We start from the raw sequence: 26,857 nt of genomic DNA, 5'->3' as shown, positions 1-26,857 counted from the left end.
AGAAAGCAAGACCGAGGACTGCAATGAGTTAGTTCTTCCCAAACACGGTCTTCTAAATTACAGTTACTGTCTGGGTCTTGTGGGGTTTTTTATTTTATTATTACTATTTCTTTTTTTTTTTAATATAATTTTTTTTTAAAGATTTTGTTTATTTATTTGACAGAGATCACAAGTAGGCAGAGAGGCAGGCAGAGAGAGAGGAGGAAGCAGGCTCCCTGTGGAGCAGAGAGCCCGATGCGGGGCTCGATCCCAGGACCCCAAGATCATGACCTGAGCCGAAGGCAGCGGCTTAATCCACTGAGCCACCCAGGCGCCCCTATTATTACTATTTCTTTTTAAGTATTCATTTGAGAGAGAGAGAGAAAGCACAAATAGGGAATATAGGGAAAGGGAGAAGCAGACTCCCCGCCGAAGAGGGAGCCCGATGCGGGGCTCGATCCCAGGACCCTGAGATCATGACCTGAGCTGGAGGCAGAGGCTTTAACCCACTGAGCCATCTGGTCACCCCTATTTTATTATTTTTTTAAGGATTTTATGTTTTGAGAGAGAGAAAGAGAAGAATCCGAGGGAGACGGAGAGAGACGCTCAAGCAGACTGTGTCTTGAGTGTGGAGCCCAGCTGGGGGCTCTGTGCCAGGACCCTGAGACCATGACCTGAGGCAAAACCAAGAGTTGGATGCTTAACCTGCTGTACCACCGAGGTGGCCCGTGGTGGTTTTTTTTTTTTAAATAAGCTGTATCCCCAACGTGGGGCTCAAACTCACAACCCTGAGACCAAGAGTTGCACGATCCTCCTGAGCTGGCCAAGTGTCCCACTGGGTTTTTTGTTTTTATCTTTTTATTTATTTATTAAGATTTTGTTTATTTATTTGACAGGGAGAGAGACAGAGAGGGAACACAAGTGGGGGGAGAGGGAGAAGGAGTCGTCCCGCTGAGCTTGGAGCCCGATGCGGGACTCGATCCCAGGACCCCGGGATCATGACCTGAGCTGAAGGCAGACACTTAATGATGGAGCCCCCCAGGCGACCTTGGGTTTTTTTATTTTAAGTTTTCTAAAACTTCCTGTTCTAGAATCATTTCTGGAAGTTGCCGAAATAACGCCCTGCTCCCAGATTCCCAAATGGGAACATTTTTCTGCTTTGCTCTCCGTCCCTCCGTCTCACTCCGCCATGAGCCCCGGGGTCCTGCTGTGGCCCGTCCTTTGCAGACTGGGTCCTTGCTTTCTGCTTTTTTGTGGGGCCTGAACGATCGTGACGTCACAGGCTGCTTATTTCGCAGGATGCCCCTTAGTTTGGCAGGAAGCCCCCGGAAGCGATGACGCCCCTGAGTGTCTGAAACCCTTGCTGTGCGCAGGACGGGGTCCCTCTCTGCAGGGCGGCCTGTGAGCAGCAGGTAACCAGGGCACGGCCGGCGGCCGGGCCAGCGTGCCTTTCCGGGCACGTGATTCCTGTGATCTGGGAGAGGCCAGGACATCAGCTCCCATGTTCCACCAGTCACCAAGTCCCCGCCGTTCTTTCCACCTGAGTTTTGGATTCACGTTCCTTTCTCGTCTGCTTTGGCACCAACCTGGTTCCAGTCGGCGCCGTCACACTGACCTCCCAGCTGCTCTCCCTGTCCCAGGGCTTCCTCAGCCAGAGGGAATTTTCGCCAAGGCGCATCCCATCTCCCCCTCCCCCGTGTCCTCATTGGCCAGGGCAGCCTGGGTGCCAGGCTCAGCGGCAGGCTTTGGGGACTGGGTCTGGGGCAGGCGCCCGGTGGGGAGGTGTGGGCAGAGATGCCGATGAGTGGGGCGTGGGGTGTGCCTGACAGGTGGGGCCGGGCTGCCCTGGGGAACAGACGGTGAGGCTCACTTCGTGTCTGAACCCCGCCAGGCCCACCTTCCTCTGGGGCCTGCTCCGTGCGCCACTGGTTTCTCCCGCCGTCCCCCCACGTGCGGTTCCAGTTCCTGGGCACCCTTGCCTCCCGGAGTCTGGCACGAGGACAGGGTGGAGTGCCTCTGGGTACTGGGTGCCGGGTGCTGGGATGCGTGCGGGCCCGGCTAGAGGGATGGGTCCCTGTGCCTCGCACCCCAGCCACCTCCGGCTGCCTCCTGGCTGATCAGGGGAGCACTGCCCTTCTAGCACTTTCCGCCCCAGGCTGGTTCTTGTCTCCCTGACGGCACACCTCAGAGCGGGGCTAGCCACCTGTGCCCGTGCAGATGAGGAGGGAGGCGGCTTTCCTCTGCCTCCGTGCACGTCAACCCAAGTGTCTGCCCGGCTCCCGGAGGACACAGGCTCTGTGCTTGAGTCAGTAGAGCCGCGGTCTGTTCAACACAGCCTTCCGTGAGGATGGAAACTTCTAGTTTGTGCTCTCTGGTTTAGTAGCTGGTGACCACCCCGGGCCACTGACGCTTCACATCTGGCTCATGCAGCCAAGGAAGCAAGTTCTTATTTTACACCGTTTTCCTGAGTTTAAACTCACGACTAGGACGGGCGCCTGCAGCTTCCCGGGGCGGGCGGCAGGCGACAGAGGGCGATGCTGTTCTGTGAGCACGTTCCAGAAGGAGGAGCGCTCCAGAGCAGTGGGTTTGGATGCAGGAGACCAGACGGGAGAAGATAGTGTGAGACAAACAGCAGCAAGACGGGAGTGACGGCTGTTCAGGACAGAATGGGGAGGTGACGGAATTCTCGAAAGGCTGTGGAGAATCTGGCGAGAAGTCCCCAGAGCCTAGAAATGCTGGTGTCACAGCCCACGGCGAGATCTCTGACCTGGGCTGCATCTTCTTAGCGGCTTTTCCTTCTTTCTAGCAAATTTATTGAGGTGAACGCACTGAGCTGTACAAGCTTGGGCAGTTCGGTGAATCTCGACATGTCTACACCCAGAAACCCGCCCGCGTGGCCGCCATCCCTGAAGTGTCCCCTGCCCCTCAGTGAGCTCCCCCTGCTTCCCCGCCCCCACTGGTCTGCTCTCGACGCCGTGGAACTGCGGTTCTCCAGAACCGTAAATAGAATCGTGCAGGTGTTTTCTTTTTCTGTCTGGCTTCTTGCAGTCAGCACGATGACAGGGAGATTCTTTTTTCTGTTGTTGTTAAAGATTTTATTTATTTGAGAGCACACAAGCAGGGGGGCAGCAGGCAGAGGCAGAGGGAGAAGCAGGCTCCCTGCTGAGCAGAGAGCCTGATGCGGGACTCGATCCCAGGACCCTGGGATCATGATGTGCGCCGAAGGCAGCCGCTAAACCAACTGAGCCACCCAGGCGCCCCGATGTTGAGATTCTTTTTTTTTTTTTTAAAGGTTTTATTTTTTATTTGACAGAGAAATCACAACTAGGCAGAGAGGCAGGCAGAGGCAGAGGGAGAAGCAGGCTCCCCGCTGAGCAAAGAGCCCGATGCGGGACTTGACCCCAGGACCCTGAGACCATGACCTGAGCCGAAGGCAGTGGGTTAACCCACTGAGCCACCCAGGCGCCCCGATGTTGAGATTCTTATGGGTCATAGCAAGTGTCGTGCTTATCCCTCCCCATAGCGCTGAGCCCGGTGCTCGTGTGGCCTCTGTCCCTCTCCTGTGGGTGGGGCGGGAGGTGCGCGTCTCCAAGCCCGGCTCGGGTGCGGCTGCGCATGGGAGTTCCCGGAAAGAGAAAGCCAGGAGAGGTCCGGAGCAGCGGGTGGCCGGCGATAGGACCAGCCAGTCCCCGGCAAGCACTGAGTCCCCAGGGCTGGAAAGTGTCACCCCAGGGCAGTGAGCTCTCGGCGCCCGCATACTCCTCACCTGTCCTGCACAGGAGAGTTGGGGAATGCCAGGTTAAGCGGGGGACGGGTCCTTTTCCCAGGGGACCGCACCTCACCCCAGGGGTCCGAGCGGCGGAGGTTAGCACATTTGGACTCTGCCCTCAGCGACAGTGTGTAATGACACCTCCCACGAGAGTCTCTTTGCGCCTCCCCAGACACTTCGCGGGCTCTCTGGGGGCCCTGCCCCTTCGTGGGCTTTTCTCCTCCGGCCTCCCCACACCCACTTCTCCCCCTGTGAAAGCCCATGGGTGCTTGCTCACGCACGTGGCCCAGGGCCCGTGTCCACCTGCAGTGTTCATTTCCAGCCAGCAAGACCCCGTGTCTACGGAAGGGCCAAGGCCATTGCCCTGGACCTGTGCTGTTCAGCCGAGCGGCAGCCAGGCAGAAACCGAGCAGACGAGCAAGTTGAAGGAGCCAGGGCTCGCTGCGGAGAACGCTCCGGAGAACACGGGTCCTGGGCTCTGCGTCTTGCCTACCTGCCTTCCCTCCTGTCCCGTGTTACCAACCTCATCATGTGTTCTATGTGCCCTACGTCTGTTTCATACAGCCTGTATCTTAACATGGAAAACGTATGTTAATGCTTAGTGTGTAAACATATCCGTGACATTTTTTGGGAGACACACACACACACAGATTTTCTTGTGTCTGTCTTGCCAACCCTTGGAAACCGTGTGAATTAAACCAGTGCCGTTCGCTGGGAGGGGGAAGAGTACTTAGAAATAAATCGAGAAAGGGACCCATGTGTGTATTGGTATTTAGACATGAGAATTAGGTGTTTCATATCCAGAGGCTGAGACACGTTTCCCTTCGTGGGAGGAGAGCTAGTCCTTGCCCTTCGGGCCTCTCCAAAGATTGGTCGTAAGAGTGCGTGTGAACATCTGTGGGTTACCGTGTGCCTCGTGACGTGCTGACTCGACCTGGGCGGACAGACGATAACTCCAAGTTCAAACCCGGAGTACGAACAGCGAGCACGTGAGCACGTGTGCCAAGTTCTGGCTTTCCCGCAGGTGCGCCTTCTGGAGACCGGGAACCGGGACGCTGCCGTGTGTGGCGGGGGTTTCCGATGGGGGAGACTTCTGTGTAACCCAGTACCCTGCGGACCCGCTCGACCCAAATGCTCCCAGCCAGATCTTTGTTCTTCCCAGTCCCAGCCCTGTTTTCCTACAGTGAGGTTCTACTTTACAAATTTGGGGAAGATTTTCTTTATAGGCTTGACTTAGTCTCCCCCCCGCCTTTCCCCACCACTGCAAAGTCTTATTCTCCCGAATCTAAAGTAAATGAGGTGCAAATAAAAACATCCTCTGCCTGTTTGAAGCCATCTGCCGGACTTCTGTGACTCACGGTAGCCCGGGCGGGACGGCGCCCTGCTGCTGGCCATCCCCATGCAGGGAGGGGAGCTGGGCTTTCCCGCCCGCCCGCTTCGCTCCTGAGCTAACCGCCAGCGCAGCCGGAGCGGGGTGGGTTGTGGAGAGGACCTGCACCTCTTCCCAAGTCCGGCCCTGGGCACACTCTCCTGAGAAACAAAGATCAGCATCTGTTCAGTCTTGGGCAGGCGCTGTTCCTGCCCGTTACTTACTCCCCGTGGTAGCCGATGAGGTTTGCCTTGCCTGTTTCTTCTCGGTTGAATGGCTGGCTTGTGGGTTTTTTTAAACTGGAAACACGTGAATGACATTGAAATCATTTCTTCACGAGAGGAAGAAAAAGGATTTCTTGGAAGGTGTAGAATGCCACATTGTGTCAGTGATGTTTTCAGACTCAGGGGCCTTGAGGCGCCCCCCGATCGGTTCTGTCTGGTAGGATGCCCGCGTCCGGGACACCAGGGACAGGCTCTCTGCCGCACTCACTGTGGTCCAGAAGCCAGGGGCCTCACCTCGCTCAGGCGCCTCTGGGAGCCGCGCAGGTGCAAGGCCGGGGTCCTGGAGTCTGTGGAGGGTCACTTGTGGGTTTCTTGAGGCTCTCCGTTCACCTGGGGAGCTGCTCCCACCGGACCACCACACCCCTTTGCACAGGGGTGCCGAGAGAATGGAAGGGGACCGGTTCTGAAGGACTGAGCCATCCCCGCCCCGTCCGGCCGTCCCTTTGGCACTGGGGTTCCATGTGTCCTGAGAACCACAAACGTCCTGTTGACCTGCCGTGGGCTCTGTCTCCCTGCCACCTGCTGCGCCCTCTGTCTTTGGCCTTGAGGACGCCCATGTATGCAGCTTCACGTAGCTGCTTTCTCTCTTGGGTGATGTCTCCGTATTTCCTGATGCGGACAGCCTTGAAATATCGAGGTCAGAGGATTTGTGCCTGTGACCTGGTTTGGGGCTTGCTTCATCAGGAATCTAGGCACGTCAGTGGTTTTGGGGCATGAGAAAGTGTTCCGGCCCTGTCGCCGAGGTTGGATTTAATGATCAGCTACCAGGATGGATTTAAGAAACTACAGAAATGATCCCTGAAGTATAGTCTTCCAGGATGGATTTAAGAAGTCTGTCTTGGCCTTCGGGAGAATCTAGAAGTGGGCTTTCTGACAGCGTCTGTAATTCGGAAATCTCTCAGCTGATTCCCACATCTCAAGTGCAGGTGATGTGGGAGGAAACGCTGTCCCTAAAATGACTCTCTTTGTGTAACACCACAGGGGTGCCGCCTGCAGGTCGGGACCCCAGCCCGAGGCCCGAGAGCCTGTGCTTCTGGGCAAAGTGCTTATGCAAAAATAAGCATGACTGACCCCAGAGAGCTCTCGAGTTAATCTGGAAGGAGAAGCAGGTGGGAATAACGGAAGATGATGTTGAAAACGGGACCTGAAAGCTTGACTACGTGTCCGATATTAAGGGTTAATGGAACAGTCCACGTTCAGAGAAACCTGTGGCCTGGCTCATGGAGAGACCGAAGTCTGTGTTAGGGTTGAGCACGTGAGGACGGTGGTGGTTCGGAGCCACGCGGAAAGGGGAAGTGACGAAGCACACTCGTGCAGTGCACACGCGCCCGCGTCCCGGAGAGGCCCTGCTGCGTGTGAGATGGGAGCAGCGGAGGCCGTCACAGGTCACGAGGAACAGCAGGAACTCGGTGGCAGGCAGGTGTTTGACGAGAACGTAGTGAGCTGTTGGGGACCAGTGCGTACTGAAGTCACTGGGGACCTGACACTCGGGACAGTTACGGTGGTCCGGGTCCCACCCGTCGGGACGGCTCTGTGCCGAGGGCCCTGGGAGAGGCTCCTGCCCCGGCCTGGGGGAGTGAGCTGGGAGGCCCCCCTGGAGGGGCTGTCGGCCATGCACGGCCCAGGGCTGGGTCTCTGGTCACAGGAAGCCATCAGGCATTTCCGCAGGCCGTGACCCCGATAATGGACGTGTTAGAGCAGGTGGGAAGCCCCACAGGAGGAAATTGCTGGAATGAGCTCTGCTCTGCACACTGCCGACCCCGGATGGGGAGAGTATGTTTCTCGAGGCAGAAAGACGCTCCCGTTTAGGCTCCTGGAAATAACGGGTCCCAAACGTGTGTACGAGAGATCGTGCGTGTGTGCTGTGCGCGTGCGTGTGCACACACACAGACGTGCGCACACACAGACGTGCGCATCTGGAAGGAGATCACCCCATTTTAACCGACTCTGGATGGTACAGTTACGGTTTTTCAAAAATACTCTCCCTCGTACTTGAGACTCGCCTGGTCTTCCCACAGAGGCACAGGCTGCCCATCGTCCGGGTCTTTTAAGTAACAGGAGCTAAGGTTGCCCAAGGGAAAGCCTACCCTTATCAGTCAGTTAGGAACCGTTGCTGCTTCCTGGGACGCTGGTTGTGTCCGCGTGAGTGAGAAACGCGTGCCCGTGCTCTGTGCACAGCTGCGCTAGCCGTGTGGGCCTCCCCGGCCACGGGGCGGCCACACTTCCCTAACCCTAACTCTGCGCCCCGCCCCCTCCAGCCATGCACCCCACAAAACCGAGGTGCCAGCAGCTCACCCTCAGGGCCGGCATCTGCGTGGGGATCCCACTCCCACCCCGGGGGCCCTGGGCCGTCCCCTTCCTCCCCTCGGCCAGGGACCTGCGTCCACACCTGGCTTCCAGTGTGAAGCCAGGAACCCTCCCAGAATCTCTCCGGAGTTGCCTTTTTTGTTATTACTTTTTTTGCAAAGTGCTTTCCTTTCACTTGGCTTGATGATAATTTTGCTCAGACACTTACTGGGTAAGGGAAGGATTCCAAAGACCCCGCCCCATTGCTGGTCCTTCTGGCGGTGGTGGCTTCCAGAGCCGAGCAGGAATGGACGAGGATCAGGAGCGGAGTGGCTTTGACCTCACGCAGGTGCTCAGTGTCCAGGAGACTGATGTCACTGTGTCAGGAAAGGACCGGCGACCTGCTGTGTGGGGCCTGCGGGGAAAAGGAAAATGCGGGGTCCCTCCTTCAAAAATTATCAAGGCTCTCAAGAAGGTGGCAGTAGGTTGTTAAAGGGAGCACGAGCCTTTCTACAGTCTGGCCCAGTGTGAATCTCTGGGTGGCTGGCTAGAAGGTTCTAGAGTTACTACCTCTCGGGAAACTCGTCTGGCCCCCGCTTCTGGATGGGCGTGTCAGGGTTTGCCTGCAGAGGGTGGCAGGCGGCGTGATGTCAGGAGCCCGTGACCCTTCCGTGACGTGCTGCCGTCCCCTGGTGTCCCACCTTCGTGACACCTGCTCTCTCTCCTCCCGTGCGCAGAAGTTCATCGAGTTTGAAGATGCCCTGGAGCAGGAGAAGAAGGAGCTCCAGGTCCAGGTGGAGCACTACGAGTTCCAGACGCGCCAGCTGGAGCTGAAGGCTAAGAACTACGCAGACCAGAGTAAGTAGGCCGGGGGAGCCGCACCGGACTGTCCGTGTTGTTCCCCGCCTGGCCCCAGCTCGGGAGGGGAGAGGGAGGGAGAGAGAGAGAAGCCGGCAGCCGTGTTTTCACTGGGATTCCCTCAACCACTCGTTCATGTCTGTGCCCCGCCAGTGTTTCTGTAGCCGGCCTCCGATCCCGGGTGGAAATACATAAATAAATAAGGCCCCTTTGATGACAGAGCATTTTTGCTGAGAGTCGAGGCCTGGGCTGGACCGTGCCGGACCTCCTGTCTGTCCGCCACCGGGAGGACACTGCTCTTGGGCAGTCAGCTCGCTGCCCACCGTGGTGGCCCTACGGGGCAGGGACGCGTGGCTGACGGGGCCTGCGGGAGCACCCTATCCCCTCGCAAGGAGAGGCAAGGGAAGTGATTTGGATGACGATGATTCTAAGACCTCTTATTTCCGTTTTCACGAGTCGTGTTTAAACTTTGCGGCCAAAGTCTCCACGAACTCTCAGCGGAAGTTTCCGTGGCAGGGGTTAACGTGCTGCTTTCCCCGGTGACCCCGCATGGCGGGTCCCTTCATTTCACAGCCTGGGGGAAGAGGGTCTGATGTGCCAGGGTCTGTCCGTCTCCCAGACCAAGACTCGAGGGCCTGCGGCTAAGGCCGGCGCCCCACGGCTGGGTCAGAGACTCCCAGACAGCCAGGGGCCCAGCAGCCCCCGCACGCCTACAGACGCTCTGGTGTTTGCGGAATGAAAGCAAACCAAACAGCCTGTTGTAGGCATACGGAGGGAAACGCTTTCTGTGATCACACAGAGCCCTAGCGTACCGTGCAGATACGACCCCTTTCTGGCTCTTCTTAGAAGGAAAATAATACAAGCTCCAAATCATTGGCTGAAGTTCTTCATTCAGTGGTAGCAGGACCGAGAGCCGGAGGAGGGGAGAACAAATGCGTGGCTCCTTCGGCCAGGTGGCGGCCTGGCCACCTGCCCGGCAGAGAAGGCCAGGAGGAAGGGCCGGCTGCACACACGGGATGCCCGTCCCAAGGCAGGAGCAGAGGCTGGGGGAGGTCAGACAGTCTGCCCCTGGGATCCAGGCAACGCCCTGCAGTCTGCCTGCAGCGGCCATCAGCACGCTCCACGGGCCTGTGAGCCTCAGACCCCCACTTCCTGCGACGCCCTCGCTGCTCCCGAGAGTGTGGCCCCCAGATAGCTGCCCAGAGATGCCGACTCGGAGGATCCTGCTGTGGGGTGCGGGAGCGCGGCCCCTGCAGAACCGCAGAACAGGGGAGCATGTGGACCAAAGCCAGACGTGGACTGGGGTCACCTGTTAGATCTCAGGAGGAAGGGAGGCGGGTGAGCCTGGCGGGACCACACCTGTGAGTCCCATGACGGTCACGGGTCCCGCCTCGCTCTGTGCGTCAGTCTTCTCCACTTGCTGGGGCCACGGGGACACAGCTGAAGTGCCAACAGGGGCCAAGGACGGAAGGCGTCCGAGGCTGGCATGCTCTCCCGGTGATGGAGGACAGGGGACAGGAGGCCCGACAGGCCCGCTGACCGGTCAGGTGACTCACGCATTGCGGGTGGAGCACATGCAGGGCCTGCGGGGGGGGGGGGGGGGGCGGTCAGGCAGTCCTGACCTGCGGGGGCTCCCGGGCGCCACCCCTGCCGGCCTGCATGCCTCGGCCACAGCTTGGTCTGCAGCGCTTGGTACGTGTCGGGGATGCTTGCTTGTTCCGTGCCACGTGGCAGATGGTCGTGGGCTCGTTCCCACGTCACAGAGGCCACTCACACAGGAACTGCCCCTTTCTATGAGCCCCTTGCTCACGTGTTCTCTCGACCGGACCACAGCGAGCTTCCTGCACCTCGGGAACTGTTGCCACTCGGGCCCAGGTCACAGCCCCGGGTGGGTTGAGTCATCCTGGTTCCCTCGGCAGAACCGAACACCTTCCACTAACGCAGCACGCAGCCACATGCCAGCCAGACCCCCGGGATCCGTCTTCTCGTGGCCCCGGGGTCTCTGCTGGCCATCCCCGTCCGGGCTGGCGGGCCACGGCGGTCTGCACCAGGCTTCAGTCTGTCCTGGCGCAGACGGCCCGAGGGCAGGCGCGGAGGCGTTGGGAGGTGGGTTGTGGTGCTGACGGGCAGCGGCTGTGTCTTCCAGTTTCCCGGTTGGAGGAGCGCGAGTCCGAGATGAAGAAGGAGTACAACGCTCTGCACCAGCGACACACGGAGGTAAGTGCCCGGCCTTGACCTGCGCGCAAGGACGTGGCCTTAGCCCCGCAGTGGTGCTGTGCATGGCGCTGGCCTTGCTGGCCTTGTCTTTCCGGCTTCTGCTGCCCAGCCAGAGACCGTCGGCTCTGTGCCGCTCAGACTGCACGAATGTGTCTCTGCTGCTGTCAGAGTGCCGCGGGCTGGAGGGCAGACGCCTGGGTCAGCAGGCCTGACTCACACGGCACATCTGTCCGGTCACAGATGATCCAGACCTACGTGGAACATATCGAGAGGTCCAAGATGCAGCAAGTCGGGGGAAACAGCCAAACCGAGGGGGGCAGCCTGCCGGGGAGGAGGTAAGGCGGGAAGCAGGCGGCAGCAGCCTCTGGTGGCCCGTCATCCCCGGGGTGGTCCGGGGTGGAGGGCGGCCTTTGGAGAGCCGTGTCCACCCCGGTCAGGAGAGGGGGTCGGGGGTCAGAGTGGGTGCGGGAGCGGGAACGTGTGCACGTGCGCCGGGCAGGGCCCTCTGCTGGCCGCGAGCAGTCACGAAGGCCTGGGGAAAATGGGGTGTTCCGCCCCCGTCATCTCAGACCCCGTGTTTGTGGATTCACCTGCTCGCTCAAGTTTGTGGCCTCGACCTCAGCCCTCGTGGGGCTTCTGCAGGCAGGCGCAGAGACCCGTGCGTGTCGGCGGGAGGGGCGGTGCCAGGTGTGCTGGACACGGGCGCACTGGGGCCGTCGGGTGAGGTCAGAAGCCCAGCTCCAGCCCCCGTCCGTGGGGCCGCGTCGGGCAGCTCACCGCACGCTTGCGCACCTCGCTTTCTCCTTTGCAAAATGCCGCAGGCGTCACCCAGCCGCAGGAGTCGGGAATCGAGGTTCTGATTTCTGAGAGACGTGGGTCTCTGTGCGGGAGGGACGGTTCCTGTGCGGGAGGGACGGTTCCTTATCCGCTGATCCCGGGCTGTCCTGCCTCTGGGCCTTGACTGGCTGCAGTCATGAGAACTGACCTGATGGGTGGGGAGGCGGGGTCGCCAGGCGACCCCCTGCACAGCCGTTCTCGCTGCGGGGCAGAGCGGCACGCGCAGACTCCGGGCCTGGGCCCTCGCTGGTTGCTCCAGGAGCTCGGCGGCTCTCACCTACAGGGAGGGGGCTAAGCTGCACCTTCTGTGCCTTCGGTCGGGGGAGGACTGGACCACGCATGGTGTGCAAGGGGCAGACCGTCTACAATCTTCTCCAGGGTGTTGCCACCTTGTGGGACACCAAGGTCATCAACCTGGGCCTGGGCCTGGGGAGAGGGTACCCTTGTCCCAAGTCCCAGTAGGTGGGAGGAGGAGCCGGAGGCCTCACAGACGGAGCTCAGCTCTTGGTCCCTCTGAAGCCGTGGCCCCTCGTCCCTACAGGCCAATGCCTGAGCGCTGTCACACCCCCTCCCCCCAGAAGTGGTCTCCGGCCTGTCCCTTGGCGGGTGCTCAGGCCCTTACATTGTGTGTCGCCAGCTGCTGTCTGGGCCCAGGGGCAAGCCCTTGCTTCTGTGTGCTCGAGGCGACCGACTTGAAAACAGAAACACAGAGCGCGGGTGCGAACCCCAGGCGGGACCTGGGAAGGTGGGGCGGCCGCACGCTTCCCGACAGTCCCAGGATTTTAGCGGACGCGTCCCTGCTGCGCGTTCACACCGGGCTGCTGGTGGCGACCCTGCATCTGGTGGGGGGTATGGACCGAGCAGTTCCAAGGACCGAACTCTGCAGTTGTCGCTCCTGAGTCACGACCGCCTGAAGCGAGGGGAGTAACAGCCTCCCGGTTCCCGGCTCCCGGCTCTGGAGTTTCTCTCAAAAGCACTGCGACCTGCTCGCCCCCAGCACTCGGAACCTACCAGGAGGATTTCCGAGGGACTGCACATGAATGCTGACCTGGAGGGACGGGGGCCTGCATTCTGGGGGGGACCAGGCAGGGCCCTCTGCGCTGGGGCTGCGGCAGCTGGGCAGTTGTGCATCCCCGACGAGCGCTGGGTTCGCGGCCAGTTCCTGAGAGCGGCAGCATTCCGGAACCTTCAGGCTGGTTTCCTGCCAGCTCTCTTTAAGGCAGGAGCACCTCGAAGGTCATGAAGGAGAGCGCCCAGCGAGAAGGACCGGGTTCTCCCAGAAGCCAGGGAGGTGGGCTGTCTGAACTCAGGACTTGTCTTAGGACCCTGTGGCCAGCCTCCTGGGGGCCTGGGGATGCCACAGAAACCGGTGTCCCCAGAGCCCCAGGATGACATGGGCTCAGCCCAAAGCAGAAGCTGCCTTGGTGCCAAAGCCGGGCCCTGAGCTTCCCGGCCATTACTGGGGCTGTCCGTGGGTGCAGGCGGAGGGCGCTCTCCGTGGACGTCTCCCCGCGCACCGGAGATAGGACCTGGTCTGGGAGCCTGCGGTCACCTCTGTCTTGGCCTGAGGCAGTCTGGAGCAGGCCCGGCCCCAGGCCCCGCAGTGCTCCCTGTGCTTGGAGTTGAGCTCCGGCCGGTTGCGGCTGTCACCGGTCTGCTGTCGGGACTCAGGCTGGAGAGGGGCCGGCTCACGGGTCCCATCTGGGATCCCCTCAGAGGCTGCGCCACAGCTCTTGGAGCCGTATGGGCTCTCCTCCTCAGGGCACAGTCTGTTCTACCTGCTGCCTGGCCGAGCCCTTCGTCGCTCCTGGGCGGGATGGGGCGGGCCTTCACCGTCTCCCGGGACGGCTGTCCTGGCGGGTTTTCTCCACACCCAGCCGAGGCCCCCAGGAGCTCCTTCATTTGTAAAACGGACACAACGGATGCCTAGGAGAGGGAGGGGCTCTGGTCCAGATCCCGAGGAGGGCGCCCCACGGCTGGGCGACTGACGTGCTGTCCAGGCTCTCAGCATTCTGGTGAAAGACTTCCCGGGCCAGAGCACCACCACGTGCCGGAGGTTCCTGCGGCAGGACGAAGGCACCCGGTCTGTCAGCCGACACCCTCTGAGGACAGGGCCCGCCTCCACCGCGTCCCCTTGGCCACGGAGAGGAGCGTGGCCCTGAGGGGTGATGGCCGGAGCAGCACTTGTCTGGGGGCCAAGGGGTGGGGCTGTGGGTCCGGGCTGCCCACGTCACCTTGCCGGGCCGCGCCCGTGTTTATCTTGCTCACCGGCCCACGGAGCCAGCCACCCTCTGGGACTCAGTCTCACGCCGCCCCTGCAGCTGCTTCCCTGCGGCCCAGACGTTCTGGGGGTGCTCTGTGCGCGTCTGGCCGCCCTGCCCGACGTTCGCGCGGGGGACGCGCGTGGAAGTGCAGGAAGCAGGAGCCTTCTCCTGCCGTGCTGAGCGCTGGCCTCTGTCGCCGGCGCTGCTGCCCCTGTGGGTTCCAGGAAGGCCGCCCCATGTGCGTGCCTGCTCCTTTGGTGTCCCCTGCCTCGCCACAGCTCTTTGGGGAGAACAAAGTATGTGCGCCCCAGCTCCCTAGTTCAGCTTCCGCCAGGGGCCTCATCCGTAGTGCTGGGAGCCGCTGTGGCCGCCAGTCCCAGACGGGTTTTCCTTCACTCCTGGCCTGGTTGTCCCAACGCGTGTGTCTTCAGAAACCCTGGTTAGCGTGCGTGGGCCCACGAACGTGAGCATGCGCGGGCCTGAGCACACGGCGTGCCGGGGCTCTCAGGAGACGACACCTGCCCACCGCCCTGTACCGAGTGTGTGTGCCAAGCCGCGGGCCGGCGGCTCAGTGGAGAGGTCCCGTGTCTGAGTGTCCCGTGTCTGTCGTGTGCACGTCTGCGTGTCTCCACGTGTGTTTGCACGGAGCGGAACCCACCGCTGTGCACTCACTCTCCCCGTGAGCGCGTGTGGCCCGTGTCCCCTGACCTGTGCCCTCTAATGCTGTCTTCTCGTCTCGCCCCTGTGCTGTTGCCGCTGTGTGCTGCCCTCGTGTCTCACTGCCCTGCAGTCCTCGCCAGTCGTGGAGGAAAAGGTAAAGCCTGGGCCAGCGTTCATGCTGCCGTGCGGGGCGCTTGGGGTGCCCTGGGGCTTGGGAGAGTTGGTTGTGCTGGTGGTTCTTAGTTGTAGGCCCAGGGCCGGTCCTTGACCTGCTCCACAGTTTCTCTGCCGCAGTATTACGGATTAAAGACACTCGGTGTGGCTCTTGGAGGCCAGGCCGTGGAGACGGGCAAGACGCAGGTTCCGAGACAGCCCCAGACTAGGTAGTGGCGCAGGGACCCCAGCCCGGCGAACATCCGTGATCACAGGTCGGACCTTGGGCCCGGAGCCCTGGGCTGGCGCGGCAGGGAGGCAGCGGCCAGGGGTGGAGAACCGCACTCTGGCATCAGACAGACCTGGGCCCGGAGCCGGCTGCGTGGCCGTGGTCCTTGCAGGCACCTTGACCTCTGCGGGCGGCGCAACTCCCCCAGCTGTAGCTTCTGGACGAGCATCGGCGTCTCCCAAAGGAGCAGCAGCAGGAATATGACAAGAGACGCTGTGGCCGAACTCTGGACGGGTGTAGGCCTCCGACGGCAATACCCGCATGTGCCCCGAGGACTTGTGGCACAGGCCACGCATGGCTCTGTGAGGAGCAGAGAGAGGAGATGAGGCTCGATTCCTGGGGACGACAGCCGTTGCAGGAGCGCAGCCTGGCTGTCTGCGGACGCGGCGTGTGACCGTGCACACCGCTGTGCGAGCAGGGCACGGGCATGCGCTCCCCGCCCCGCCATCCTTTGAGGCAGGACTCATACTCTGGCCCTCGCCTGGGGCCAAGGGCCCTGCTGGACATTTCTCCACGGTGGGGCTGGGCCCCAGGAGAGGGGCTCCCGCACCAGCAGCGGGAGCCCAATGAGGAAGAGCGGGCGAAGGTCGGGCCTAGGAGCCTTGGGGGAGAGACGCTGGGGCTGTGGAGGCCGGGCCCCTCCTCCAGGGATGTGCTGACCACGCGGCGGCCGGCGCCTTCCCAGACCCCGGGGAGTGGGCAGGCTGGTGGCGGCCAGCAGCCTGAGTGGGCAGAGCCTCGGGCCTGCTGAGCTGTGGACCTGCCTGCAGACTCAGCGGAGACGTGCACGAGAACGTGTCCTCTGCCGCGGGACGAAGGCTGCATGTGCAGGGCCTGCGATCGTCTGCAGGAGACCAGCCTCCTGGTGGCCCTGACGTGTGGAGGTGCCCGCGGCTCCAGTCCCTCGGGAGCAGACAGCTGCTGCTGCGGCTCCAGTCCCTCGGGAGCAGACAGCTGCTGCTGCGGCTCCGTCCTGCCACACGCCAGCCCCCGGGACAGCGCAGCCCAGGCCCAGCTCCGTGGGAGGCAGCGTCTTGCCGAACAGGACGCACCGGCCAGCCTTGGAGGGGACGAGGCAGGACTCCATCCCAGACTCTGTTTTCTCCCTGCTTCATCTCAGCCCCGGCCGGCCCCCAGAACCACACGGGGGCCCCAGCCAGAGGGCCCCCGCTTCCCAGGGCTGTGCTTCAGGAAGCTGCCCACTGGGCAGTTCTCATGGACGCGGCCGGTCCCCTCCTCCGGTGCCTCAGGGAAGCCGCCCGCCTTCTCTCTGCAGACCCGTCCAGACTCTGGGCCTGGCTGCGTGGGATTCCCGAGGAAGCGTCCGCCGGTCGAGCTCTGTGTGCGGGTCTCTGATGCTTGACCATGACAGCTCTGAGCAGCATGGGCTGTGAGGTAGTTGGCCGGCTCCGGCGTGCGCCGCGTCCACGTGGGGGCAGCGCAGGGAGCTGGCCTGGCGCCCACGCCGAAGGGAGCGTCTCCTCGGGGACCAAGCCCAGCAGGTGACCTGCCGCTCCCCGTCTCCTGGCACGCCTTTCAGAGACACCGCTCTGGGGTCCCTGGTCCCTGACGATCCGGAAGAACTGCATAGAGCAGGAGAAAGGGGCCCCCGTGGGCTGTAAAGGACACGACACGCACAGGAGGATGGGGCCCTCTTTGCTCCGCACGTCTGTGCCGACGGGGTACACCGACAGCTCACGAAGGAGCAGTGCAGGGCTCAGGAGGGGGCAGGGAGCGAAGAGCCGAGCGGAAGGGCTGGTTCCTCCTGCCCGGCCCCAGGAGGCAGAAGCTGGGCCGACGGCCACCTGGAGGCAGGTGTGGGCTCCGCGTGGGAAAGACCGTCACGGTAGCTGTCGCCGCTCAGGAGCGCTCTGTGCCGGCCGCGATGCCGAGGGGGCTGTGCTGGCGCTGCCGTGGGGTTTCTTAGCCTGTAGAGCGGCTCTCTGTGACGGCGAACTAACCAAGACAATGGCCCTGAAGACGGGGACCCAAGGGGAGGGGCTCCTGAGGCCCGCAGAGCAGCTGAGGGTCCTGACGCGGGCACAGCTCCGGTGACACGGGAGCCATAGCTCAGGGCGCAGTGGCCCCCGTGCAGGCCGGGCCACCCTGACCCCGAGCGGCTCGGTCTGCGGGGCCGGCCCCCTGCGTCCGGAGAGCCTCCAGTCCTCCATGTGGGAGCCCCGTGTAACATCCGCTTTCTTCCTCTCTCCCTCACATTTCAGCAGGAAGGAGCGCCCCACCTCTCTGAACGTCTTCCCCCTGGCCGACGGCATGGTACGTGCACAGATGGGGGGCAAGCTCGTGCCTGCGGGGGACCATTGGCACCTGAGTGACCTCGGCCAGTTCAGCTCCAGCTACCAGGTTTTGTAGCCGTGCCGTGGAGTGAGGGTCCCTCCCTGTCACCCATGCTCATTCAGGAAGCGTCTTTGTGTACAACCCTTTGCAGCTCCCCTGGCCCCGCCCAGGGTAGTGGGGCTGTGCAGAGGTGTACCAGCCCCCGAGGAGAGCACCGGCTGGGGAGGTCCGAGTCTCAGACGGGGCCTCTGCAGCCAGGGCGCACCCGTCTGCTCTGGCTGAGCCGAGACTTTGCTCCAGGGCACGACGAGCATGTCTGCCCCCCAGACCCACCCCAGGGCACCAGCCCCAAGGCCAGCCCGAGCTGCAGCCCAGAAGGTCTTGTAGGCTGGTGACTGAGGTCTACGCTTCTGCTGGGAGAGGGTAGGGCGAGGAGCCACCGTCCCTGCTCCTGATGCCGCCGCGTCTCTAAGTCCCAGGACGTGGCCGTCCCGGGTGTGTGCGGCTAACCAGGGAACGCGCCCCCAGCGAGGCCCCCCTCAGAAAGCCGGGGGCAGGGACTCTGCCTGGCCGGCCGCTCACTCAGGGCCCATGGTCACTTGCGGCGAATGTCGGTCTGTGAGCTGAGCCCCGCCTTTGTCAGACAGGCCCTGGCCATGTCACCAGGTAAGGATGACACCCTTGGGGCTGGAGGAGGCGACCGAGGCGTGGGGCACTTCCCACAGGGGCCACGGGAGGTCGCCTGCGGAAGGCAAGGCACCCGGGACTCCGGACCTGGGCCAGCCAGTAGATGCGGGGCCGGCCTTCTCCTGAAGCTTCCTCCTGCTGCGGCTTGTGGCTGGTCGTCCCTCTGTCCCTGGGTGCCCAGCCTGCCTGCCAGCGGTGGCTTCAAGCTGCCCACCGTGTCAGATATGACCCCACTCGCTTCAGCTTCGGTTCCAGACCTGGGCATGTCTCTGCGACCTCTGATCCAGGCACTCACCGCCCCCCGTTACGGGCTGTACTGCCTGTGTGGGGTCCGGCCTGTGGCTGGGGCTCCGGTGCCCAGAGGAGCCGTGGGGGCCGCTGAGGCGGGGGGCCCGGGAGCTGGGGCTCCTGCCCGCAGCCAGGCCAGCTTTCTGCCTGCGTCTCTCACCTGCTGCGTCGCCCGAAGCATTCTTGCTTTTCACTCCGCTGTTTTCTGTTTCAGTTTGTGGGTGTGTTTGATTTGTTGTTTTCAGTCACGTTTACGTTCTTTTTATTTCATGTTTTAGATTTTAAGGTCTTTCTAATTTCTTCATTTTTTTTTGTTGTTTTTTGTTTTGTTTTTTGTTTTATGTGCTGTATTTTCAGTGTTTTAAGCAAACAGTTGTGGCTACTCATGGTGAGGAATGACTGCTAAGAGTTTGGGTTCTTTGCATTTGGAGGTCACTGCCACACCTTGGTGTTAGGAGGTTGAGAGGTTTGCTGCTAGGTAAGTGGTGGCCAGGGGAGCGTCCTGTGGGTAGGTGGCGGCCTGTAGGGTCAGGGAGAGCCAGGGACTGGGGGAGGCCGGGCTGCGCCGCACGGTTCCCCTCGGTGACTTCTGGGGTCAAGGATGTCCGCTGAGAACCTGCAGACCTGAGTTTGCCGGGCACGGGCCGGCGGGAACCACGTCCTTGTGGAAGGCGGTCTAGAAAGCGCATGATTCTGAGAGGCGTGGACTCGCATACTTGGCCTCCCCGCGGTCCTTGCCAGACTTTCCCAGGCCTCTGGTCTCCTGTGGCCATTTCTCCTCAAGCGCCGGCAGCAGAGGCATCCCTTGCCTGTGGGACACCTGGGAGCTCCTGCCATGTGGCGCGGACAGACACTCTGGGGCAGCTCCCTCACAGGCTCTCAGGAAAGGTCTTTTCCTTCTCAAATCAGCCTTCAGCTGTAGAATCCAAGTAGAAAATGCTTGTACCAGGGAGAGAGGCACAGGCTGGCCTGCAGGGCATACTGCCTTGCACCTCAGCGATCTGGGCCGGTGGTTCTCAGCCGTGGAGGCCGTCCGGTGGCCTGCAGGACAGTGAGCGGACACTCCCCACCTCCATGCGTCCCCGTTCGTGACAGCCACAGAGGTTCCCCTGACATCGCCAGGCATCCCCTGGGGATATGGCGGGCCCGGTTGTGAAACAGTGAGAATCCTGGCAGAGAAGTGTGAGGCGCGGTTAGACGAAGCCCGACCTGGCTGTCCCAGCTCCTGGCCTGATGCTGACCACATGGGTCAGGAAGTGGCAGGTGTCAGGGATTCCCAGCCATCTCTGCCTCCCGGGCACCCAGAGGCAGCCACGGGAGCCTGGTCAGCCCTTCTCAGGCGGTGAGTGTCGGTTGGTCCCAGCGTGTGTTCAGCTTTACGGAGAGGGCTGGACCCCCCCACCCACCATCAGCTCCTCCCGGGCAAGACAGAGCTCCCAGAAGCACGTTTCTGTGGAAACCACGTGACCCAGTGCTGTGGGCCCGTGGGGTGTGCACCGGGAGCAGCAGCCCCTCTTGAAGCCGTGCCCCTTCTCTGCACCCCGAGAGGGCCGCAGGGTGTGCGGGGGCTGCTGCGCGCTGAGGGCCGAGTCGGGACATCAGTGACAGTAGACGAGGGGCCGGTTCCCGGGTTCTGTCCGCCGGCTGCGCGAGGAAGGACGCGGGAGAAGATGGCTTTGCTTCCGTGCTATCCTCCCGCACAGAGTGCTCTCCAGGGGGTTCTGGTTTTGGTTTTGTTTGTTTGTTCCTTTTTTTTTTTTTTAAAGATTTTGTGTGTTTTTGTTTGTTTTTTTTTTTTAAGTAATTTCCACACCCAGCACGGGGCTCGAGCTCACGACCCCGAGATCAAGAGTCGCGCGCTCCACCGTCGGAGGCAGCCAGGCGCCCCCGCAGGGAGCTGCTTAAGGTCAACAGCTGATTGCGGTTTCTAATAATCTCGTCTCCCTTGCAATGTTTGGAGGAGGACCCATTCCCTGGAAGTGGGACTCCAGCTTGACCGCATATACGTAGATGCACAGGGCAGGCCTTGAGGTCCACTTGAGCCTCGGGGGTTCAGAATTACAGATTTCCTGGTGTCCGTGCGCAGGAGGTTGGCGCCCCTGCCCAGACCAGGCCCAGCGCGGGGAGCAGGAGACGGCAGCAGCTGGCTGGGGCCAGGATGGCCTGATCCGAAGGCATGCTCGGTCTTCTCCCTGGTCCCCATGTAGAGCCCTCGGCCCCGCCCCGGGCTGCCCCTCGTTTGTGACCACCCCCGGCTGCAAAGGGTTGCTTGCCATGTCTGTAGCTTCATGTCCATCACATGCGGCATCGGCGGGCCGTCCGGGAAACGGGCGAGCTGAGGGCCCCAAGCCAAGCCCTTTCCGCAAGGGGACTGCCGCTGCCAGAGACAGAGGCAGCGGCTGGGTGGGCCCAGGGAGTGGGCCGGAGAGGGCAGCGGGGTTCCTCCCGTCCCCTCCAGTCCTGGCTCAGGGTGCTGTTTGACCGTGGCTAGAGCAGCCTAGCGAGGAGACCTCATGGAGGTGGCCGAGGCCCCTCCTGACCCTGCACAGTGTGGGTCACCGGGAGCCTCGGGGGCAGGCCGGCCCACGTGGCGAGCTTCTCCCTTCTTGTATTTGGCTGTAGTGTCCACAGGATGAGATGTCCGAGTCAGGCCAGTCTTCGGCGGCTGCCACACCCAGTACCACCGGCACCAAGTCCAACACGCCCACGTCCTCCGTGCCCTCGGCCGCGGTCACACCGCTCAACGAGAGCCTGCAGCCCCTGGGGGACTACAGCGCCGGCACGAAGAGCAGCAAGCGGGCGCGGGAGAAGCGCAACAGCCGGAACATGGAGGTCCAGGTCACGCAGGAGATGCGGAACGTCAGCATAGGTGCCGCGCCGCCTGCGGGCTTCTGGGGCTGTGGTGGGGAGCGCTCACCCGCCCGCCCCTGCCGTCCCGCCCCTGCTGCTCCGCCCCGTCGTCCCGCCCTCTGCTGCTTCGCCACTCCCCGCCACTCCAGTCGGCCCCACCCCCTTCTGTTCTGCCCCATTGTCCCCGCCCCCTGCTGCTCCGCCCCCGTCCTCCTGCCCCTGCTGCACCGCCCCCAGTTTGTCCCCACCCCTGCTGCTCCGCCCCCAATTGTCCCCGCCCCTGCTGCTCCGCCCCCCGTTGCCCCGCCCCTCCTGCTCCGCCCCCAGTTGTCCCGCCCCTCCTGCTCCGCCCCCAGTTGTCCCGCCCCTCCTGCTCCGCCCCCAGTTGTCCCGCCCCTCCTGCTCTGTCCCCTGTTGTCCCCGCCCCTGCTGCTCCGTTCCCAGTTTTCCCCGCCCCTGCTGCTCTGCCCCCCCCCCTTTCCCTTCCAAATAGGGATCTTCATTTGGGCAGAGGTATCAGTGCCCTCAGGCCGCGGTAACAAAACGGCACCGACCAGGTGGTTTCAGCCACAGACATTTGCTTTCTCACGGTCCTGGAGACCAGGAGTGAGCGATTCAGGTGTCTGGGTGTCGGGGCTGGCTCCCCTCGATGCTCACTCCTGGCTGTGCATAGGGCCTGCGTCCTCAGCCCTTCCTCTTATGAGGGCACAGTTGTCGGATGGGGTCAGGGTCTGCCTGTGTGGCCTTATTTGACCCGCCACCTCTTTAAAGGCCCCATCCCCAAATGCAGCCCCACACTGGGGCTACGACTTCGACATATGGATTTGGGTCACCCTCGGCCTCTGGCAGTGCACCCCATCCTCCTGCAGACGTACTCAGTAGAGGCAGGGGGTAGAGGAGGAGAGGACATTTGGTCTCTTCATCGGAGGTCACGAGAAAGAGCCGTGGTTCTGGGGCATGGGCCCCAGCTGGCCACCAGCCAGGGAGGAGCCCTTTCCTGAAGGTCCGTGGCTGGCGATGGTCCAGTGTGGGGTGTCCAGACATGGGGCCAGTGGGTGGGCATCCCCCCAGCCCTGGGGTTCCTGTGTGTCCCCCCAGGCATGGGCAGCAGTGATGAGTGGTCTGATGTTCAAGACATTATCGAGTCCACCCCAGAGCTGGACATGAGTCGGGAGCCCCGCCTTGATCGCATGGGCAACAGGTACTCACTGGGTCTGGCCAGTAGGGTGGGCTCCGGGTTCACCGTGGGCATTGGTGCCCCCCGTAGCCTTGCGCAAGCAGCAATGGCACTGAGCGGCCCCGTGGGTGGTGTTGGTCCCCCCCCCCCCGCAGCCGGTGCACGCCGGCCTCACCCTGAGCTGCCGGCCGCGTGTCCTCACAGCCCGACCCAGGGGATCGTGAACAAGGCTTTTGGCATCAACACGGACTCCCTGTACCACGAGCTGTCGACTGCGGGATCGGAGGTCATCGGGGACGTGGATGAAGGAGCCGACCTGTTAGGTAAGCCCGAGCCCCCGGGACCCCAGCGCCTGGAACTTGCCTTCATTTCTCTTGTTGTAGCGGAAGCAGTCTCTGTCAGCGTGAGCCAGGAGCTTCTCGGTTTGGTCAAGATGCAGTTCGCGAATCATAAAACACACCCACGTAAAGCGTAAAGTTCTGTGGGTTTTAGGGTTCACACAGAGCAACGTTACTTCCTAATTTTAGAACCTTCTATCTCTGAAAATGAAGCCGTGCCCTTGAGGGCTCAGCCTGGGTAGCGTTCTAGCAGTTCTCCTCAAAGGAAACGCCTGGACGGTCACTGTCCAACTGCAAGCCTGTGGTCAGCCCCAGAAGGCCCTGCACCTGGGTCAGAAACGGGTGCAGAGACCATCCCCCACGTAGACTCACTCCTGGTCCTCTTTCCTGTCCGGGGATGGGCATCCGGCACCCCGGGCGTCTGCTGGCAGCGCCCCGAGGCCCTCAGCACTGCAGGCAGGAAATCGGGTGCTCTCAGCGGCATGACTGTGCCCTGAGGCCCGGCCATAGGTCAGGAGCTCCAGGACCCTAGAGCTGCACGGGGCCCCCGCCTCCCAGCGAGGTGGGCTGTGGGACAGAAAGTGGCTGTGTTGTCAGGGAGCAGTGGTTCTGTTTCGTCCCTTCCCACACCTCATCCAGGAGGTGGCTCCTGGGGACGGGTGCTCCTCGTTGTCCTCGGCTCGGGCGGGGGTGCAGCTGGAGCCAGGGCCGCCGCGTCAGTGAGGGGAGGGGCCAATTCCACGGGGCGGGGGGGTGTGCGTGAGACCGTCCACAGGCGCTGTGGCCCGGACGTGGTTGCCTGCTGCCCAAGGGGGCAGGCCTGCCGCCGTCGGGGACTCTGCTGCCGGCCTTCCCGCTGCTGGCCCTCCCCTGTGATGAACACTGGGGACCGTTTGCCATCAGGGACTTGAGGGCATTTGCAGAGTGTGTCTGTGTCCCGCTCAGCTGCTCTGTGTGGACGGCACCGTCTTGGGTGGCTCATCTGGGCTTCCAGCGGCAGACGCGGCCAGGCCTGAGCCCAGGAGGGAAGGGCGCCAAAGGGCGCTTTCCGTCAGGCACACTCTCGCTTTCTTTGCCTTAGGGCCGTTGCCAGGTCGGTTGCCTTCTTGGGGCGTGGGGATTTCCCAGGAACGCAGCTCCCCGTGGCGTCAGCGCCAGCAATGTCTCGGGCCCGAAATGGAAGTTTTTTCCAGCTAGTTTTTAAATTGTGGCGGAATACACATAATAGGAAACTTACCTTTTCGCTGACGTGTGAGCGTACCGTTCCGTGTGACCTGGACGTCGGCCCTCGCTCATGAGACCAGGAGAAAGAGCAGGAGGAGGCCCGCCTTTGGCAGTGTGTGTTTCTAGTGAGATTTTTCTCATAAGTGTGATAAAAACATTTATTTAAAAATAAACTATTAACGTTGAGAAAAACTTACGTAGGGGAAATCACGTTTAATATTGTGACCCCCTGCCACTGTCCTTTAAGGACCTCAGATAACCCTACGTACGTGTGTTCTAGTTTTTAGTTTTGGAAGAGCAGTGCGTGCTTCCAATAGGACTCAAATATCAGAAACTGCCAAGAGAGTGAAACCACACAACCCCACGCCACTGCCGTGACGCCTGTTGTGACATGTCGGGGCACCTTCCCGCCCACCAGGGCACACATGGTCCGTGGGCTATGGGTGTTGGGTGAGCGACGGCACTATTCCCCGGCCCGCTGGTGTCCTCCACACCCGTCCCTTCACGGGACTGTAAGTTCCTCCGCTCTCTTGGGCCCGAGTACTGCTGTGGGTACGTTGCTGTCGTAGATCCTGCGGTAGAGGCGTGTGCCCACCCTTCTGATGGCTTCTTTACAACAGATCTGTAGAGTGGAGCCTCGGGGTAAAGGTGTGGGCTCCCGAGAGTGGCCGCACGCTGCTTTCCCCGACGGGGCTCTGCCCGAGCTCGCGCTGCCCGCTGCAGGGGCCTGGCCTGGCTGCGCGCAGGTGCTGACCCGCTGCCAGGGGGTGGCCTGGGAGGGCGTGTGCCTCAGCAGGGTTCCCGCGGCAGGAGGACGTGGTGGGTAGCCGAGCGTGCCGTGTGTTCACGACGGAGCACCGTTCCGCCGGGGCCCGCCGTGGAGGCTGTGCGGGTGAGAGGGCAGCGCCCAGCAGGCCGCCGCGTGCTGGTGAGCGTTTGAGGATGTGGTGAGCGATGGCAGCCCTCTCCCTGGGAAGACAGGCACCCGGCAGCTTGCGTGTCCGTGCGGCGTCTGTAGGCCCAGCCTCACACGCCCGTTCCTGGTGGCTGGAGGCACCCCGTGGTGGGCTCAGGGCTGGGAAGTGGAGTGTCCAGGAGGGGCAGAGCTGGAGCGCCGGACCTTGCTCTGTGGCCAGTCTCCTCACGACAAGATTCCACCCCTCGACGTGGTCACGGGAAGAGTCTTGCTGGCGTTGGGCATGCACGGCCACCGTTCACCTGGGGTGGCACAGTTGTCCCGTGTTATGGAGGAAGAAACCAGGTCAGGGAGGGCGGGATGAGCAGCAGAGTCAGGACCCAAACCAGGCCGGACCTGGAGCGGCAGGACCTGGACCATGCGCTCTGCCTTTGTTGCGGCTCCGTTGGCATGGGACGCGCCGCACAGTTGGCCTGCTCGAAGTGCACGGCCCCGGGTCTTGGAACACGTGGAGCAAATTCCGTCGAGTGACCGTCGTTACATTAGACGACATTTCACCAGCCGAGGAGACCCGTGCCCGTGGGCCGTCCCCTCCCTCCTCCTGCTCCCAGCCCCTGGCGGCCACTCTCCTGCTTCCCATTCTGCACGGCGGCCCCCTCTGAGCGTTTCATACCCGTGGTCCTTCTCCACGTGGCCTCTTTCCTCGAGCGTGACGCCTTGAGGTTTGCGTGTGTCGTGGAAGGTGTCAGAGTCGCGTTCCTTCTTACGGCTGCGGCTGGCATGTTGCCTGCATAGGGCACCCGTCACGGATCCATTTGTCCACGGATGGTCGTGTGGGTCATTTCCACTCTCGGCCACGGTGGCTAATGCTTCTGCTGTGCTTTTGGTTCCTCACGTGGTTCTGCAGGATTACCAGTGCTGACCAGCCTCCTCGCTGCCGGGTGGCTCTGGGTGGCTTGCCTGTTGGTCCCTACCGTTGGCCGCAGTCTCCCGCCTTGCCCTGCGGTTCCAGGCCACGGGGCTGTCCCCTCCCTCCCATCGTCAGGACTGTGGGGTCCTCTGGCATCACTCCAGATGCCACTGACCTAGAGAAGCTGCATCGATGGTGACAGCAGGAAACGGGGCAACAGGCGGTGCTTGTCAGTGAGCTTGACCCGCAGGCCGTGGGGTCATGACTCCCAGGCAGATGGAAGACAGCTCCTGGAAGGGAGATGGTGTCTGGTGACTGTCCTGGGGTCACTTCCCTAAAACAGAGAGTGCCCGGCGTGACTTTCTCACGAGAAGACCTAACCCACGCATCAGCTGGGTCTTCGTTCCGAGAAAGCTGAAATCAGAATCCTTCCATCATCGAGTGACGGGCCGAGATTCACTGTGCGCTCAGCACGTGTCAGTGTCCGTGGCCACCTTGGGCACCGCTTCGTTCTGGCTGCAAAGAGCCCCCATTCTTGGGAGTAGAGGAGCCTGCTGGAGCCTCAGGCACGACAGGCACCTGCCAGGCCGGCAGCACCAAGGGCTTCAGGAGGGATCAGTGCCGTGCACTCTGCTGACGGGGAGCCGAGCTGAGGAGCCCACCCGTCTTCTAGCAAGGTGGAGGGAGGAGGTGGCCTCAGCCGCGGTCCCCTCACCGAGCGGCCCGTTCCCGTCTGGCAGGGTAAGCCATCAGGATGGGAGTACCAGTCCCCCGGCACCACCTGTCTTTCTGAAGACCGCCGTTAGAGAGCTGGGTTCCCGACCCGACCCAGTGCGGCTGCTGCACAGAGAAGCTTAGGGCCGGCAGGGGCTCTGGTAGTCTCCATTCTGCCGCTGTTTTCGCCATGGAAAGGTCCTGTGGTTCCAGAAACACAGCGGTGCCCTTGGCTCGGCTGAGGGGGGCACCCTTCAGCGCTCCGGGTGTCCGCTCCGGCCGCCCCCTGCACCTCTCCGCGTTTGGACCGTGAACTCCGGTAGCAGGAGGGTAGGGAGAAGACCCCGGAGAGGCAGGTCTCCTTGTGTTACACTCGGCTCCCGCCATGGCTTGCCAGATGCACCGTTACTTGAGAAATCTCCGGGAAAGCAAGGCCTGGCTGCCAGTCCAGGGAGGACAAGCTGTTGAACACAAAGCTTCGTCTGGTCCCACA

At 62.1% G+C, this 26,857-nt stretch overlaps 1 protein-coding gene across 18 annotated transcripts in view; it reads left to right on the top strand.

Annotated features, from left to right (window-relative positions):
* Positions 1–26,857, top strand: part of MAPK8IP3 (mitogen-activated protein kinase 8 interacting protein 3) — a 45,996-nt gene that overhangs the window by 4,763 nt on the left and 14,376 nt on the right. For 6 of the 18 annotated variants that reach the window (XM_045993286.1, XM_045993283.1, XM_045993285.1 and 3 more), the window contains exons 2-9: positions 8,425–8,545; positions 10,692–10,762; positions 11,003–11,097; positions 14,654–14,677; positions 17,188–17,326; positions 20,858–21,104; positions 22,184–22,286; positions 22,467–22,585. In XM_045993286.1, coding sequence (XP_045849242.1) covers positions 8,425–8,545; positions 10,692–10,762; positions 11,003–11,097; positions 14,654–14,677; positions 17,188–17,326; positions 20,858–21,104; positions 22,184–22,286; positions 22,467–22,585 — 919 coding nt within the window. Of the gene's footprint in view, positions 1–8,424; positions 8,546–10,691; positions 10,763–11,002; positions 11,098–14,653; positions 14,678–17,187; positions 17,327–18,592; positions 18,714–20,050; positions 20,410–20,857; positions 21,105–22,183; positions 22,287–22,466; positions 22,586–26,857 lie in introns of those variants that run through there. The other 12 variants (XM_045993284.1, XM_045993281.1, XM_045993292.1 and 9 more) reach the window with 9 other exon arrangements.

Source organism: Meles meles, chromosome 21, assembly GCF_922984935.1.
Source record: "Meles meles chromosome 21, mMelMel3.1 paternal haplotype, whole genome shotgun sequence".
Classification (NCBI taxonomy): Eukaryota; Metazoa; Chordata; class Mammalia; order Carnivora; family Mustelidae; genus Meles; species Meles meles.
The sequence above is the reverse complement of the archived record's forward strand: the minus strand, read 5'-3'. Positions and strand labels throughout refer to the sequence as shown.